The sequence below is a fragment of the Agelaius phoeniceus genome, chromosome 9 (genome assembly GCF_051311805.1).
Source record: "Agelaius phoeniceus isolate bAgePho1 chromosome 9, bAgePho1.hap1, whole genome shotgun sequence".
In the NCBI taxonomy this organism is placed as follows: Eukaryota; Metazoa; Chordata; class Aves; order Passeriformes; family Icteridae; genus Agelaius; species Agelaius phoeniceus.
In genome coordinates, this window is record NC_135273.1 from 33,965,319 (window position 1) to 33,983,332 (window position 18,014).

The 18,014-nt window shown below is 55.8% G+C and overlaps 1 protein-coding gene across 2 annotated transcripts; it reads left to right on the forward strand.

Annotated features, from left to right (window-relative positions):
• Positions 1 to 8,393: 8,393 nt before the first annotated feature.
• On the forward strand, positions 8,394 to 17,086 carry CHST3 (carbohydrate sulfotransferase 3). 2 transcript variants are annotated; one of them, XM_077183503.1, is made up of 3 exons: positions 8,394 to 8,496; positions 14,443 to 14,647; positions 14,793 to 17,086. In XM_077183503.1, the coding sequence occupies exons 2-3, from the start codon at positions 14,511 to 14,513 to the stop codon at positions 16,024 to 16,026; spliced, it is 1,371 nt and encodes a 456-aa protein (XP_077039618.1). In that variant the 5' UTR covers positions 8,394 to 8,496; positions 14,443 to 14,510; the 3' UTR covers positions 16,027 to 17,086. The 2 variants fall into 2 exon arrangements, with proteins under 2 accessions (XP_077039618.1, XP_054493608.2); XM_054637633.2 differs by lacking the exon at positions 8,394 to 8,496 and having other exon boundaries at positions 14,403 to 14,647.
• The last annotated feature ends 928 nt before the right edge of the window (positions 17,087 to 18,014 follow it).

Here is an 18,014-nt window from a genome sequence, read left to right on the forward strand (position 1 = left end):
TCACAAGAAGACTCCCTGGAGCAACCTCCTTTCCTGTGTGCTTCCCACTGTTCACCCAACAGCAGCTGGGGAAACATTGGAGCACCTCCTCAAAACAGGAAACAGAGATGCTTTATGAATTCCATGGGCAGTGCTGACTAATGAAGTATTGGCAGCCTGGTTTCCCATGGCAGTCACAGTGACAGCCAGCAGCCTGGTTTTCCATGGCAGTCACAGTTTCCATGATTATCACCTCATATGTGTCTTTCCACCTGCTCTTCACAGAAAAAAAAAAAAAATCAATACAAGTTTATTTTCACCCTCAGTTTGTTAGTCTTGGCCCTAAGAAAGTCAGCATCAGGTACCCAACACAAGCTCAGCTACTGCCAGGAAATAGCTGGAGCAAAACTCACCATTCTGCTGAGCTGTGTTTGCCATGGTGAACGTCAGGGGAGGAACAAAACCCTCCTTATCCTTCCCCAGGGAAGGGCAGAGAGGCGTAGGAGTCAGCATTCAACCTTGGGGCCTGCAACCCAGGCAGCTGCAGAACAAAAGCTGAGTCCATGGAAGAGAGGGGAGGAAAAAAAAGGCATAAAACCCACTTTGTCTAGAGCAGCAAATGGTATTCCTGGCTTAACACACTGAGTCACACCCAGCACTTGTGGAAGGACAGGGAGAACAATCAACCCAAGGCACCTACCCCAACACTGCTAAGAAATAACCATCCCCATATCCCCTCACTAGGCCGCTGCAACTGCCTTTTAAAACTTACCCAACAGCTGCTTGCCCTCAGGTTGTAATTCTCTTGCTCAGCTGCAGCTGCTCTCTCTGTGTGCTCCTTTAGTGGGACAAGGTCCAGAACCATGTCCTGTCCTTGCTAGCCCATCTGCAAATGAGACTTAATTAACCCCGAGAGATTTGGAAACTGTTTTTTCCATAAGAATGAGGATTATCAGGTTTGTGCTGCTTCCTTTCACAGGGAAGCTTAGAAAGCAAAAGGGTTTATGACAGGAACAGGAAGATACATGGAATTTGTAGTGATTTCTAGTAAAAGTGGCTGGTTCCAGTGACAGCCTTCCTGCTGGCAGCAGTGGTTCCTCCTGCAGGTGTCCACACAAAGCAGGTGATCTTGCTGGGCTCATCCTGCCCTTTCCCTGATATCCATGGGTTCTCTGTCTGGCAGGAGGGTGCTGCCCTGTGTCACACACTGTCTGTCACCCCACAACAGCCCTTTCAAATGAGACCCACCACAACTAGAGCAGCTGAGGTGGAGAAGCAAGTTCCATCCTTGCAGGCTGCAGCAGTGCCATTTCCTAGAGGTGGATCTTGCAGAGGCTGCAGGGCTGGGCTGACCCATGGACATCCCAGTGAACTCCCCAGGCTTCTGGGCAGATACTGGTTCTCTGTCCCTTATCTGCTCAGGTGCTTTTATTTCAGATCCTTTTTTTTTTTTTTTTTTTTTTTTTGGAAAGGCCCTTCTCTGTTATGAGCAAGGCTCCAAAGGTCCTGGTGTCCTCATTGTGTGCAAAGCAGTGAGGATTTGGTTATCACCAAGCCAGAAATGTCTCCAGGCAGAGATGTTATCTCCACAAGGCCAGAGGGTGACTTTAGGGACTGTCAGGAGGCACCCAGGTGGTGTGAGCACTGAGTGGTGCTCACAGTGGAGCTGTTGCAGCCTGAGCTGCTGCTGGGAGGGATTTTCCCTACTGGAAGGGCCTTCCCTGCCACCCCTCACCCCCTGGCCTCGTGCTCCTGCTGCTTCCCTGCCCAGACTGAGCAGACCTGGTCAGTTCCTGATCCAGCCACATCAAGACGATCAGGGGGATCCAACTCTAAACTCTCCCTGCAAAGAAAAGGCAATAAAAGATAAGATTACAGGCTCGTTTTACTGCAGGTCTCACAAAGGGAGGGAGAGGGAACATGTGGCAGGGAGAGAAAGAGAGCACAGATGATCCTTCCCCTGCTTTAGGTGGGTTTCAGCACCCCATGGAATGGCAGGACAACAAAAAGATGAGATATAAATAACCCATTAGGGCAAGGAAATAAGCTTTACCAATAAACCTCACCAGTGAAAGCATTCAGCATGAGGAACCTCTTCCAGCCTAGGGCTTCTTGAAGTTTTCATCAACGTTTGAGAGCACCTTGATAAAACCACACCATTTCGTAAACACCAAGGATTTGGCTTAGATTATTGACAAGTCAGTGTTGCCAGAATTTATTTCCATACTCTTAAGACTCGTGATGTTCTAGGTGAGGAGCAGAAGAGGACAGCCTGCAGCAGGGACCACGCTTTGTTCTGTGCCCGTGGCCCAGTGTGGTGCTTACCAAGTAAAACCCAGTGGGCACCTTGGCTGAAAAACTCAGCACCCAAAAACCTGAGTCACTCCTTGGGTTTTCTGGGTGCTCAGAACTTTCCACTCCCAAGTGGTTCTCACTTCCTTCTATTTGGAGGTCAGAGAATGAGACAAGTCACCATTTTGCAGACATTTCCTCTCCCACTGAGGCCCAGAGTGGGTAACTGCTGCCATGGAGCACAATCAGCTCCTTTTTGCTGGGGATTTCTCTTCACACACAGGCTGGGCAGAAAGAAAAGGAGCTACACTTGGTTGATCCTAAACAGAGTTCCCTTCCTTGAATGTGGTGTGTTGGGAAAGGGGGTTGGCCAGATGGGGAGTTTCCATGTGTGTAGAGAGCAGGGATGTCACTGTGACATTTTATGAAAAATCCTTTTCCCAGGATTTCTTCTCCGAGGAAGATGAGAAGCCTCAGCTTCTCCATGTTTTGCTGCTCTGGAATGTGATTTGGAGAATTGTTTACCCAGCATGTGAATTGTTTTAACTTAATGACCAATCCCAATCCAGCTATGTTGGGACTCTGGTTTGTCATGGGTTTTTACTATCATTCTTGTCTAGCTTCTGATGGCTCCTTTCTCTTTAGTATAGTTTTAGTAGATCATTTCTTTTCATATAATATAATATCATAAAATAATAAATCAGCCTTCTGAGAACTTGGAGTCAATTCTCATCTATCACCTTGTCCTGGGAGCCCTCCCAACACCACAACACGGGGAGACAGGGATTTTACCCAGCTGAGGATGCTGCTGACCTTGCTGAGATGCTGACAGCCACATGATGGCATTTTTTTCACTGCAGGGCTGCTCCAGAGCCAATGACACTGGTACAAATGCTCTTGAAGCCTGCATGTGATCCTCCCTCCCTTCTCACTTGCCTTTTTTCCTCCTTGACAGAAGCTTCAAAAGCCAAACCAGAAAGCACAAGGCTTCCTGCTCACCTGGGAGAGCAGCAGACTGGCCTTGCTGGGATAGGGGACATCAGAGGCTTTTTCTACTGGTGGCACTGCTTTAAGGTTTGCCAGCCTCTCTTCTCGACAGAAATCCCCCTGGCTCAGCTGCTCTTATTGTGTCAAAAGTGAATGTTTTGCATTGCAGGTTGGGAAAGTGTTTGCAATGATTAAAAATAAACCAACTTCTTTATTTCACCCTCAGCAGTTTTAGAGAAGTGGATTGAAAAAGGAACAGAAAATGAGGTGCAGGGTCACTTGAAGATTCTGCACATGTTTGTGGGGGGCTGAAGGAGGCAGTGAGGGTGGGGTGAGTGCAGCTCAGTTAAAAACACATCAGCTGTCAGCACCTCGATTCCCACTGAGCTCCCACCCTCATTAGGAAGGGTTTTAATTACACCTGCTGTGAAAGTGGGGGAAAAATCCACTGCAAGTCTCTCTGGAGAGCTCAGATAATGGGATGTGCTGGGGCTGCACAAGCCAGACAGCCAGGAAAGCAGCCATGAGAAATCAGCCATATCCCCAGGTCCTGGATGAAAACTGGCCAAGTATCAGTTCTCCATGGAGGGCAGAGCTCCTTCCTCGGCTGCTGAGCGGACAGCAAACCCTGCTGGCTTAGGGACAGCCCTTCTCACGCTGTTTGCTGGCTGTCACCTCCCCCAGCCCCGGGTCCTGTCACCAGGGCCACTGGCTGTGCTTGCTGCCCTCTTGGTGGGCAATTTGCTTCTTGTTCTTGATGGCAACACCCTCCCTGTGGCAGCTGATGCACTGTGGGGTGTGGGACAGCAGAGTGGTGAGACAGGAACAGACAAGGGTTAGGCAGGGAACCAACAGGAGCTTTTTGGGGTTCATCCGTGGAAGGGATGGGGAAGGAGGAACAGAAAAAGCAGATGTGGGGTCTGGCAGCGCTCGCTTTCCCCCTCCAACCTGCAGGGCCAGGAAGCTCGGGGGGAGCTGGGAGAGGAACCCTCCGGAGCCAAGGCTCCAGTAAGGGCTGCAGCCGGGATACTGGGACCAGTTGGCACCGGGGCAGGGGCGGTCGGCAGGTGGCAGCAGGAGCGCGGGGAGAGGAGCAGCTGCAAGGCAGGGCTCTGAAAACCAGGTGAAAACACGGAGTTCCCAAGCTTGGCTTTCTTACAGCCTTCAGTGCCACGAAACCCATCATCGGCAGAGAGGGTGGAACACCCCGCTGATGGTTACAAGGAGAGAGGTTTCCCAGTAGGAGGGAATAGAAGTGTTTAATTATTCGTACAAACATAAAAACAAGCCAAAAAAACCCCCAAAAATCTCAAGCAAGCAAACAAACCCCAAAACCAACCAAACAAAACAACCGGAAAACAAACAAACAAAAAACCCCAAGCAAACAAAAAAACCCTAGAAGAGTTCCAACTCTTCGTTCTGCATTCCACAGGAAAAGCAGGGCAGCCTTGGCACAGAGGATGGAAACTCCCTGGTGAGGTTTATGTGGGAAGGTTTAAGAGGAAAAGTCCAAGCACAGGTAGATCAGTTATTTAAAATGGCATTCAGCCCTTGGAGGATAACGAGGATTTTCACACTCACCTCCTGGTAGCAGCCCATGGCCAGGGAGTCTTTAGTGAAAATGCTTTCCTTGGGAAGGCCTGGTGCAGGTTCTGGGAAACTGGAGCCCCCACCCTTCAGAGGGTGGGAGAAATTGTTAGCAATTGTTCCATTTCCTTTGGGAAAAGGAAAAGAAGAGGAATTGTGAAGTCTTCTGCCAATAAATTGCATCCTTTGGGGTTTTCTATTCTCACACTCAGCATCCACATGGGGCAGTTTGTTTTGAATAAGCTTTGGAGACTCAAAAAGGTGCAGAAATAGCAATGCTTTATTATGCCAAAGGAAAGTGCAAGTTAGGCTGTTTCCTGAAGATGGGGAGATTTGCTTTTAACTCCTACCAGCTCAAAGGGCTTTAGATAATACAGTGGGAAAAATAGATTTCATGGTTGGAACTAGGTGATCTTTTAGGTTTTCTCCAACCTAAACAAGTCTGCAACTCCCTGATATCTCCCCACATTTATTTTGCAAGATTTTCCACTTTCTGCTCCCAGCAGATGAAGCCTCTGGTGTTTAAAAAAGGTGGAAGTGGTTTGGGACATGGATCGGTCCTGCTGCTCATTGAGTGAGATGTTTTTCAAACTGAAAAGATGATATTGTGCAATAATCTGTGATGAAGACTGAGTTCCCTAGAGATTACCTCACATTTAGCCCTCAAAAATTCATTTTGTCCTCTACAGATTAGCACAGATTTTACAATCAAAAGAACCCTCTGACTACCTCTGTCTTATCTCCAAAATGTTCATTCTTTCCCCAACAGACTGCCTACATTTTACCACTAAAAAAAAACCCTGCTGATTACCTCTAGATTATTGGAAAAAATGTAATTCTGCCCCCTACAGATCATCTCAGATCTTACCCCCAAAATATTTACTGTGCCTTACAGATCACCTAAAGTTTTCTAGACAAATTTTTTCCTACCTGTTGATTACCTCATTTTTGCCTCAAATCGTTCTCTTCCCTACAGACTAACTCAAATTTCCACACCATTTTGTCTCCTACAGTTTAAGTAGATTTTACCACCCAAAAACCAACTGATGACCTCTATTTTATACACAAATTGTTGAAGCAGATCCTGCAGGATGGGACGATGCTTTTTATCATGCCAATGATAAAAATGAGATACTGCCCTGGTGCTAACAGAGAAAAACCAGTGGAGATTTTTTAAAATTGTAGCCTGACCTGGTCACTGCCACATCATCAACTTGAACCAAGGGTGTAAAACCAGCAGCAGATGTTTGGTTTAACCAGGCTGGTTATTCCCCAAAAACCCAGAGCATCCTGGTTGCTATAGAGACACGTCGCCCTTTCCTTGCTCCTGATGTCCTTGTGGGGCTGCTCCTTTGCCTCCACGCCCTTGTGCAAGGCAGGGAGCAGCGGCTCTGTTATCCCTGGGGAGGAGGAACGGGCGGCGAGGAAATGCGATCCCGAAGGGAAGGGAAGGGAAGGGAAGGGAAGGGAAGGGAAGGGAAGGGAAGGGAAGGGAAGGGAAGGGAAGGGAAGGGAAGGGAAGGGAAGGGAAGGGAAGGGAAGGGAAGGGAAGGGAAGGGAAGGGAAGGGAAGGGAAGGGAAGGGAAGGGAAGGGAAGGGAAGGGAAGGGAAGGGAAGGGCGGAGGAAACACAACTCCAGCCTCTGCCGCCGCCTCTCTCGGCGCTGAAGCCACTTTGTTCCTCGCCGTGGCAGCTTCATTATTGATGAGGCAGGAGGGTGATCTCTCGGCCCGGGCTCAGGCTGTGCCCCACAGCGAGGGGAGGTCCCTCCTCTGCTCCTGCCAGCCCGGGACTGCCCCTAAAGCATCCAGCAAGGACAGTGACTCCCTCTAGTGTGGGTGTTCAGCTGCCCATCAGCCCCTCTCTGTGCCCTCACCTCAAAATTATTTATGTATCATGGTTGTATTTTTGCCAAGATCTTTGCCCACAGAATCTGAGGCAGAATGCCCTGTTCCAGCTGAAATAACAAGCAAGGAGCTTAAAAATGTTTCACTGCATCTCAAAACTCCACAAAACTCCTGAAGTGTGCAGCCAGCCAGACTTATCTGCTCTTTTCTGACATGATCAACCTGACAGCCTACACAGGCCTGATCCTGCCAGCCCTGGGCTTGCCTCATTTGGGCAGAGTTCCCTTCAGAGGCACTGCCCTTCACCCCAGCTCCATCAGCAGGGCTGCAGAAACCAAGCCCTGGAGTTATCAGAGATGTCCTGACTATCTGCAGCTGGATTGCAGCCACTGGCTGCGGGTGCCTGGGGAAGGAAGGAAGGAAGGAAGGAAGGAAGGAAGGAAGGAAGGAAGGAAGGAAGGAAGGAAGGAAGGAAGGAAGGAAGGAAGGAAGGAAGGAAGGAAGGAAGGAAGGAAGGAAGGAAGGAAGGAAGGAAGGAAGGAAGGAAGGAAGGAAGGAAGGAAGGAAGGAAGGAAGGAAGGAAGGAAGGAAGGCCATGCAAAGCCATCCCCATCACCTTGGCTCACAGGAAGCCACTGAGGAGCGATGAACAACGTTGATCCTCACACTTCAATGCCAAGAAAACTTGCATTTTGTTGTCTATGCCACATGCTTAGCAGAAAAGCTATGCCAGGAATGTGAAAGAAGGCTGAAAGTTTTTATGGGGACTGGTTTTTTGGATGTCTCTCTGCTTGCAGAGCCAGATGTCTTTCAGCTCCTCGGTGTCTAACATTACAGAGCTCTGAGGGAGCTGGGTGAATTTCTGCACTTCAGCCAAAACAGTCATTTCTGTAGGATTTGATGCTCCAGACTCTAAGCCTGCCCTGCAGGGACAGTGACAGCCACTGTCCCCAGTCCCCAGTGCTCCTGGGCTGCTCCCAGTGGGATGCTCTCACTCCCTGCCCCCTTGGAGCACATGGATGTGGCCTCACCAGCACAGCACACCACGGTGGGACCACCCCCTCCACAGCTCCTGTGTGGGGACAAAGTGGAGTTTGGGGAGAAAGGTGCTGACCTCGAAGCCAGTTTTGGCTGAGGAGAACAAAGAGGAACCTTGCCACAAGGTGGTCACAGAGATGGAGCCAGGTTCCTCACATGATGGGATGGTGAGAGCTGGGCCAGGACAGGTTTGGAGTGGATGGAAGAAGAAACAATTTCTCCAGTACGGCAGTGAGCAAAGAGAGGTTGTACCAGCTCCATCCTTGGAGGTTTGCAGGATAAAGCCCTGACCACCGCAGTGTGACCCTGCTTTGGACAGGAAGCCTACAGCCAAATAGCCCCGTGGTGCCCTGGAGGGAGGGGACTCCCCTTGGCCCAGACGGGACAATTTCGCGGGGTGTCTGTGGGCTCCCAGGACCGCACTTCCCCCCTTTCCCCACCCGGGCGGCCCCTTCCAGCCATCCCGAGGCGGGGGCCGGCAGCTCCCGGGGTGGGGGCAGCGGGGGCTCGGCCCGGGGACCCTGCCCGGCCCCGCCCCGGGACCCGCGCCCAACGCCGGCACCGCTCCCCCCGCCGCTGCCCCGGCTGGGAGGAAGGAAGGAAGGAAGGAGGGAGGGAGGGAGGGAAGAGGGGAGGGAGGGAATCAGGGAGGGAGGGAGAGAGGGAGGGAGGATGACAGCACCGTGAAGAAAAGCAGGGGACCCGCTGCTCTCATTCCTCCCGCACGGCAGGACCGGGCTCGCTCGCCCCGCGGAGCCGCCGCCGGGTACGTGCAGCGGGGTCGGGAGCGGAGCTCAGCCGGGGCCGGGAGCGGCGCGATGGGCAGCGGGAGCCCCGGGGCGAGGGGGAGGATGGCGGCGGGGCTCGGGTCTCTCCCGGCGCGGCGGGACTTGCGGGAAGTTGGGCGTGCGAGGAGGGGCCGCGGCCCCGAGCTCACCCCCCGGCCCGGGCAGGGGGAGCGGGGCCAGGGGGGAGCGCGGGGCTCGGTGGCCGCATCCCCCCGCGGGGCGGCCCCGGGCTCCGCCGGCTCCTTTGTGCGCCCTCCGGCCTCGGCCGCTCCTTTGTCTCGGTGCGGGGCCCCCGCCGCCCGCTCCCGCAGCGGGGCAGCGCCGGCCGTGCCTCCCTTCCTCCCCTGCCTCCCTCCCTCTCCTCGGCGGACAGCCCGATCCCAGCACCCCGCTGCCGAAAGTCCTCCCGGCACATGACTGCTCAGCAGCTCTCCCCGTGCCTTTCTTTGGGGGAAAAAAAAAACGGGAAAAAAAAAATCAATGGAATGGGATCGAGCTCTGCAGCGCCGAGCCTCCGTCCGGAGCGGAGCGCGTTTGGGGCGACAGAAGGAGACTTTGGAAAAGGAGAGTTTCTCACAACCATCCCGGAGTTGCATCATCCGTCCTGTCAGCCCCTAGCAGGGAGCACTGGAAAGTTGCTCTCACCCTTTCCCCTCCTGTCCCGGGGCCACCGGGGCACGCTGGCCCTCGGCCGGGGCCCGGGAGCCAGGGACATTTCTGCGGGAGCTGGGACTCTGACACCCTCGGGATGGCACGGGGGTAGCCTAGGGGGAAAGGCCATCCCAGCAGAGTCCCCCTGAGTGCCTGCTGGGATCTCAGCAGCTGCTCCCCGCCACACTGGGGAGAGCTGCCCACGCCCCACTGCCTCTGCACCGAGCCTGGCTTTGGTGCCTGGAGGAAAGCGTCTCCTTTTCCACAGCCAACGATTTACAACGCTACACCAGGACAGGCATTTAACTCTGCAATTTTTCCACATCTGCCATGTTGCTTCAGCTCGATTTCACAGCCCCAGTCTCCCTGTGCTGACTCGAGCACAGGTCACTGTCCCCTCGCCAGCATCTCTTGCCACCAGTCCCTTCTGCATCCCTGGAGCGCTGCAGGCGCCTGGCTGGGGCTGAAAGGGGAGCAGAGGCGGGCACAGGGAGCGCCGTACCCCCGCTCTTGGGCTGGGTCTGCCCACCAGGAGCTTCCAGGCGAGCGTGGAGCAGCGAGGGGCAGGAGTGTGGGGCGGTGGGAGGGACCGTGGGCTCTGCGCCCCAAAGAAAGGGCTCATTGAAGCAGGGGCGGGCATTTGCGGTTCCCGGCGTGGCCGGGGGCCGCCGGCACGCACAGCAGCCGGCATTGTGCCACCGGCGCCGAGCAAACGTCCTCCCACCCGTCCTGGTGGTCTGCTCTGCAGCCCCCCTCGCTGCCCAGCACTTCGGCGCCTTCAGTTGCTCACCTTTGCTGCAGGTGGTGCTGCAAACCCCACCCCGGCCGTGTCTGTGGTTGCCGGAGGGTTGGCTTCAAGGCTGAAGGTGTTTTAGCTGGGTCCTGGTCCACAAAGGTGTTTTAGCTGGGTCCTGGTCCAGATCCAGCTCCAGAGGCTGCTCCCTGCCTGGCAGATGCTCGTGTCTTATCCCCATGTCCAGCACTGACATCTCTGAGCCCCGTCGGGTTCAGCAGGGGCAGGAGCAGCAGCTCTCCCCTCTGCTGGGTCAGGAGAAAACTCTTGGGGTCTCTTTGGACACCACCACGGTGAGGGAGAGAAAAAAGCAGTCTGTCCTGGCCATGAAGCCTGTGCTGCTCCTGTCACCAGCATTACTGTGCCCTCACCAGCCTCTAGAACCCTTCTGCACAGTGGGACACGAGGAACAAGGGCAGCTCATCTGGGTCATCACAGAGAGCAGGTGGGACAGGGAAGAGTGGACAGGACCTCATGCACTGGAGTTTGAGAGCTCATGCAATGAAAACAAAGTTGTTCCAGTGGTGCCTGTTTGTACCAACCCCGCTCCTGCTGCTGCTCCTGAGTGTAACCTCTGAGTCAGAAGGACTTTCCATTCCCAACTTTCTCCTCCAATGGGCAGTTTCCAGGCTTCAATTTGATGAGGATTGTGACTATTCTCAGCAACTTTATAAACATTGTAGGAGATGACATTTTTCCCCTCTTCTTTTTTTTTTTTTAGCTTGACTAGACATGTTTTTAACCCAAAAATACCTGCCTGGACAGGCTCCTTAGCTGTGCTGCAGGGCAAACCGAAGCAGTGCTGTGCTTGTGCCCTGCCTTGGAGGACAGCCAGGACCAGGATGAAAATTGCTGGGACATGAAAGCAAAGTGGGAAGCTCTGGTGGAACGATTCCCAAGACCAGCCTCGGGAGGAAGCTGGGAGCGGAAATAGTTGAAAGAGTAAATACAGAGAGGTTTTTTTTTCCCAGGTTGCAGACAAAAAGCAGCACGGAGAGCAGATAAGCCCGTGCTCTTTATCTCTTTGTTGTTCCGCCCCTGTGTTTTGCTGATCCAGTGTCTGATGAAGTCTGATGAAGCAAAGGACTGTGGAGGGAATTAATCAGTGCAGCAGCAGCTCCAGGGGCAGCAGGCTCAGCTGCAGGTCACTGTGGGCTTCCATGGAGGGATGGATGGGAGTGGATGGGGGCAGGATGCTCAGAAGGATCTCAGGAACTCATGCACGTGGGTGTTTCATTGCCTTTCTGTGTCCAGAGCTCAGTTGTTGTCTGTTGAGTCACCAGAGGAAAATGTGACTTCATCCAGTCTCACCTCCTGCTGGCTGCCCCTGGCAGCCACAGGCATTTTTCTTTCCTGGATCTCACCTGGTGGGGGTTCAGGGCAGCCAGAGCTGGGGAATGAGAGCCCCAAGGCTTTGTGTAAGACCTTCCCTTTCCCAAAACAGCTGAAAACCCCTGCTCTGCTCTGCCAGTCAGACAGTTCTGTGGAATGCTCTGCAGAAGGGTGACAGGAGCATCCCTTCCCTCCTTCCTCTCACAGGGCCTCTGCTCTTCTCATCCCTCCTGCACCACGCAGGGCGGGTGGCAGGTGCCAGCAAGGCCTAGGGGTGCAAATCTGCACACTGGGGACCTGCCCCAGAGCCTGAAACAGCAGCTGTGGCCCCCAAAACATCCATCCCACAAACCAACTTGCTCCAGTGGACTGAAATGATTTGGTGTCTCCATTACTGTCCAAGTCCTTCCTTCTTGCTGTGGCAAGGTTAAGTTAACTTGCTGATAGTGGTGGATCCCACCTGGGCAGATTTGCATGGGAACAAAATCCCCAACATTGCCCAAAAAAAGCTCCTTTTCTAGCTTTAACTCATCTGGGAAATCCATAAATCTCTGCAATGGGAATTGCAGCCATCCCTGCTGAATTGAAAAGCACTTCCAGCCTGAGGGATAGGAAAGGGTGGGGAGCAGCATCTGAGCTGTGGATGCTGCGTTCCCCAGCATCTCAGTTTAGCATCCCTGGAAATTATCCTGCTTTGCTTTGGGACATGGAGAGCAAGGTGAGGCTGCCTGCTGTCTCCAGGGGTGATGTCCATCTGTCTGTCTGCTCACACAGGTGCACTCCCCAGGAGTGGACACTGGCAGGGCACCCTGGGGTGGCAGCAGCAGCATCCCAATGGTTCTCCTGATCCATCCCATCCCAGCAGAGCCCTGGAGGGGAGCATGCAGGGACACAGAGCCCCTCTGTTCCCCTCACAAAGGGGCACTTGTGGCTCTCACAGTGCCCCAGCCGGGCTGAGCCACGCGGGCCCCAGCGAGGAAGAGCTTTAGGCTGAGCTTTAGGCTGAGCTTTAGGCTGAGCTTTAGGCTGAGCCAGGCAGCCTCACCAGGTCACCCGTGTGTCCCCAGCCCCTCAGCTCAGCCCTGACGGGGCCCCGCGGGTCTCGGGCGGGATTTGCAGCCGGTTGTTTGTTTAATGAATGGTGTCTGCCCCGGGCCTGTGAACGAGGGTTTTGCCAGCGCTGCCGGCCATGGATCTCTGTGTCACCCCTGTGAATAATTCCTGCTCTGTGGCTCATTTGTGGTCAGGCAGCTGGGGGCATTAGAGGGGGAGAACGCCGGGCTGCCTTTGCCCAGGGGTTTGTCCGAGGAAGCGGCTGATGCCATCCCCTGTGCGTGGGGACTGTCCCCAGCCCCAGGCCAGGGCAGGGATGCAGATCACCGCCCCCTGGGATGCCCTGACTCTGAGACGCGGCCGCACACCGAGGACTTTGTGTACTTGATTTTTTTTCTCTCGGTTGCTCAAACACTCCGACAAATCCTGTCATCGAGGGGGCACGACCCAGGCGGGGGGATATGAGGGGTGGCTGGTGAAAGGCACCTGCCCCGGCTGCTGGCCTGTCCCCGAGGGGCTGCGTGATGACAAACTGAACTAACAGGGCTGTTAAAAACACACACACACACACACACACACACACACACACACACACACACACGTGTGCTGGGGATCTCGGTGCTGCTTGCTGAAAGGGGGGGAAGCTGGGGGACCACTGTGGGAGGGCTCTGGGGCTGCCAGAACTCTCCAGAGTCCCTGCATCCCACTAAATCCTGAGTTTCCTGGGTGCATGGGTGTGGATGTCTCTTTTTAGAAGGTTTTGCTGGAAAGGAGATAGCTGGAAGCCAAGCCTCGGGAGCTGAATGCTTTGCTCAAGCTGGGAAATTCCTGGTCCTCGCACAGGAGGACTGGGAATCTGACAGGCTGGGTGCTGCCCTGGCCACGGGACACATCCCACCCCTCCTGCCCACAGTCCCTCCTTCCCAGCCAGGGGGACATTCAGCGAGCAATGCTAAAAAATGCACATTTTGGCCTAAAAAATGCACATTTTGGCTGAGCACGACGCAGAAGAGGCTGCGACGTGACGCAATGCCTGGCAGGGCTTCCCCGCTCCACGCTCTGCCAGGGGCTGCAGATGCCGAGGCTTGGCCAGGGCATCTCCCCTCCAGCAAACCCCGGGGCCCCCCAAAGGATAGGGCTCTGCCTGGCTCCCCTCCTTCACCCCAAAAGCAGGGCTGGGACGGGCTGCCCCTTGTGGAGCCCAGCCAAGGCTAAATAGACTTTCCCTGAGTCACCGAAAGTCTGGCCAAAAAAGCCGGACGAGCAAACAGCATCACCCAGGGCAGGTGGCAGGTGCCAGCAAGGCCTAGGAGTGCAAATCTGCATTGGGGGAGCTGCCCCAGAGCCTGAAACAGCGGCTGTGGCCCCCAAAATCTCCAGCTGGGGCGTGGGTTTGGTGTGACTCAGAGCATTTCCAGCAATGCCCCGATTCGGGTGCTGAAGGAGAGGCTGAGGGGGGCGGGTCTTTTCTGCCGGGCGGGGATGCCAAGTCTCCTGGTTTTGCATCCCACACCAAGCAGCTGCACCATCATTTGGATTTTTTTTTTCTTCCCTTTTTTGGCAAAAATCCTCCCCCGGAGCATTCTACTCCCCGAGGGGGACTGGCAGCAGCAGTGTTTTCCGGCCCGCCGTTGTTCCTGAAAACTCTCTGGGTTTCATTTTCGAGGCTCAGCAGCTGCTGCTGCCATGCTGGGGGAAGGCGGAAGCTGCTCAGCCCCACACTGGGGCCCTGCAGTGGAGCCTTCAAGCCTCCCCTTCCCAGAGGCTGGGAGCCACAATGTGCCGAAGATCCGGGTGATCCAGGGGCTCCCTCGCTGGCAGTAGCAGGTTTTTGCCAGTGGGAAGCAGGCAGCTGTTGGGTGGCAGGGATTGGGTTTCAGGGTGGGCAGGGGGAGCTGGTGGAAGTGTGGGAAAGGATCCTGTGGGGCAGATATATTTTGGGAAGGAGGAGGAGCAGCTGATGGGGCATTCAGGCAGCTGCTCCTCATCCGGGGTGGGATGGAGCAGTAGGGAGGAGCTTCCACTTTTTTACTGCTCTTGTCCAGCCTTTGTCAGCCTCTGATCCTTGCCATGCTGAGCCTTCTTCTCCCCACAGGCAGGGCTGGCAAGGCCCTAGCCCAGGACACCTTCCCGGTGTGCAGGAGGGACCTGTGTGTGCTCCCCATGGAGATCCGATGCGCTTTGCCCCAGGATATCCGGGAGCTGCTGCACTGCTTGAAGATGAAGAGCAAGTACGCCGTCCTGCTGGTCTTTGTCATCAGCCTCGTCATCATCGAGAAGGAGAACAACTTCATCTCCAGGTAGGCAGTGGGCATCTGAGCCATGCCAAGGTTTGCAGCCCCTCTCCCCCAGTCCTGAGCTCCTATGCAGAGGAGCCCCCCAAGTCCCCCACGGGGACGCAGGGTGGTCCCGCTGTCCTCCAGGCTGGGCTGGCTCTCCCCACAGGGTGTCGGACAAGCTGAAGCAGTCCCCACAGGCTCTGGCAGAGGCCAACAGCACAGAGGTCAGCCCAGCACTGGCCAAGAACGGCTCGCTGGCCTCGCTGCAGGAGCTGGACGCTGCCTTCTCCCAGATGAGGTCCCACCTGTACAACATCACCCTGCAGCTGGCAGGTGACCCCGGGGACCCCGGGCCACGGCGGCACGTCCTGCTGATGGCCACCACCCGCACTGGCTCCTCCTTTGTCGGGGAGTTCTTCAACCAGCAGGGCAGCATCTTCTACCTCTTTGAGCCCCTCTGGCACGTCGAGAAGACGGTGAACTTCCTGCCGGGAGGAGCCAGCGCGGTGGGCTCGGCCTTGGTTTACCGAGACGTCCTCAAGCAGCTCTTCCTCTGCGACCTCTACATCCTAGAGAACTTCATCTCCCCGGTTCCCGAGGGCCACCTGACAGCCTTCTTGTTTCGGCGGGGCTCCAGCCACTCGCTGTGCGAGGAGCCCGTCTGCACGCCCAGCACCAAGAAGGTCTTTGAGAAGTACTACTGCAAGAACCGCCGCTGCGGCCCCCTCAACATCACGCTGGCGGCCGAGGCGTGCCGGCGCAAGCAGCACGTGGCGCTGAAGACAGTGCGCATCCGGCAGCTGGAATTCCTGCAGCCGCTGGTGGAGGATCCCCGGCTGGACCTGCGCATCATCCAGCTGGTGCGGGACCCCCGCGCCGTCCTGGCCTCGCGCATGGTGGCCTTCTCGGGCAAGTACGAGACCTGGAAGAAGTGGGCGTCTGAAGGGGAGGCCCCGCTGCACGAGGAAGAGGTGCAGCGGCTGCGGGGCAACTGCGAGAGCATCCGTGTGTCGGCGGAGCTGGGGCTGCGGCGGCCGGGCTGGCTGCGGGGCCGCTACATGCTGGTGCGCTACGAGGACGTGGCGCGGGCGCCGCTGCAGAAGGCGCGGGAGATGTTCCGCTTCGCCGGGCTGCCCCTCACCCGCCAGGTGGAGGAGTGGATCGGCAAAAACACGCAGGCTCCTCCCGACGGCAACGGCGTCTACTCCACGTGCAAGAACTCCTCGGAGCAGTTCGACAAGTGGCGGTTCGGCATGCCCTTCAAGCTGGCGCAGGTGGTGCAGGACGCCTGCGGCCCGGCCATGCAGCTCTTTGGCTACAAGCTGGCCAGCAGCCCTGAGGCGCTGGCCAACCGCTCCTTCAGCCTGCTGGAGGAGGCACAGCCCGCCTGGGTCACGTAGCGCTGCAGGGTCACGGTGGCGGGGCGGAACGAGGGGCTGCGGCCGTGCTCCCGGCCGGTCCGGAGGCGACCTGGGGGTCCCTGCTCCCACAAATGCTCCAGGTGGCAGCCCCAGGAGCCGGAGCGTCTTAGCAGAGCTGGCCCCAGGGTCCTGCAGAGCCTGAATTACTCAGTTTCTCCAGGAATGGGGAAATGGTAAGGGTAAGGGGAGGTGGGGTCAGCAACAGGGCCATCTCCCCAGCTCGGGAGCTGCACTGAGGATGAGGAGGAGGAGGGTGATGGCAAGCAGAGGGGGACAGGACCAAGCACCTCTGCCTTGCCACCCCCCGTGCCAGCTGGGACGGGGCAAGGACAAAATCCCTGTGGTGTCAGCAAGAGCCCAGAGACCTTCTTGGTTTAGTGCCTTCATTCACCAGCAGAGACTGGAAACTGCCCACAGAGCCCTGGACGGCGCTTGGGCTACAACAAAATGAGGTGACTATGGTTTGGTGCTCTTCAAACTTGGTTTTGGAGGTTTGGGTTTATTTCCTTTTTTCCCTGTGTATTTGCATACCAGGTGAATTTATTTATTTATTATGTGAAAAGGAGGGGAAGCTGGTGAAGGAGCTAAGCCCAAAAATCAGAGCAGCACAGCATGCCACAAAGGGAGACGCCCAGAACAGAGGTCACATTTTAGCTGGAGACCACCGGGTTTTAGCTGGAGACCATCTTCTGTATGATCTCGGGAGAGCCCCCGGGGACTGAGGGGCTGTAACCCTCCCAGCCCCCGTGGGGCAGCAACCACGAGCTTCTGAGGAGGTGCTGAAAGACGGTCAGACTTACCTGATTAAAAACAAAGCCACCAGCACAGAGTCCAAAGCATCTCCTGTCTCCTCAGTATTTGTGGGTGTCTCCTGCCCGGGGGAGCCCCAAAAACACGAGCTAACAGCATTGATGGGTGGCCAAACCTGGTAGAGGCCCAGGGAGTTCCAGGGTGTTTGCCGTTTGCAGATGTTGACCCAGTGCCAAGCTGCTTCCTCCAATTCACATTTCATTAATTAAAATGCCTATTTTTAGCCCTCTTCGTATCTCATTCTTTTTCTCCCCCTGATATTTTGGGTTATGGCAGCCACCTGAGGGAGAAGTCAAACATTTTGCTGGAGAGTGGCTTGCCAGCGAGCCCTGAGGGGTCCCAGCAGCCGCATGTCCCCTTCTCCCCACCTAGAGCTGTTGGCCAAAAGCAAAAATAAATAAATGAAAGGAGGCGGCAGCCGGCCACAGCTGGGCTGAGCTTTGCCGGCCGGGAGGAACGTGCCGGGGCTCCGGAGCAGGGCTGGGCTGGGCTGAGCTCACAAAAGCCGCGTTTTTGACCCAAGAGGGAGAACAGAGGCTGCATTGAGGAGCGCGGGGCCGGCAGGCGGGGAGCACAGCACCGGAGCCCCGGGCAGCCACCCGGGGAGGTTTTCCGAGCAGGGCAGGGCAGCATCAGGCTTCAAGGTGTGATTTCAGAGCGCTCGGTGCCAGCTGGATGGGGAAAGGACACAAAAGTGTCCACAAAAGTGGAGATTTTTGGCAAACCCTCACCGCTCACGGGCGATGGAGAGCGCCAGCCTCCTCCCCGCCTCACATGCAGCTCTCCCGGCATCACAAGCAGCCCCGGGGCTGCTGAGTGAATCGGGTTTTGTTTGGAGGCTTCCTGCTGGGAAAGCAGCAGGGTCACGGAGGTCAGATGGATATTCCGCAGCTGCGCGCTGGGAAAAGCCCACAGAGCTCAGCCAGCATCAGGGGGAACGCAGTCGGACGCAGTGTCCTATCAATGCCTCTGGAAAAGCACCATTGGGTTGGCTTTTGCAGAGAAAATCATTTTAGGGTAATTGTTTGTGAAACAGCAGGAGGGGTGAGTAGCTACTGAGCTGCCACAGCCGAGGAGGGGACATTGGAGAGTGGCCAGCATCCCCCTCCCACCCCACCGCGGGTGGAGGCGCTTGGGGGCTTGGAGAGCCGGGTCCA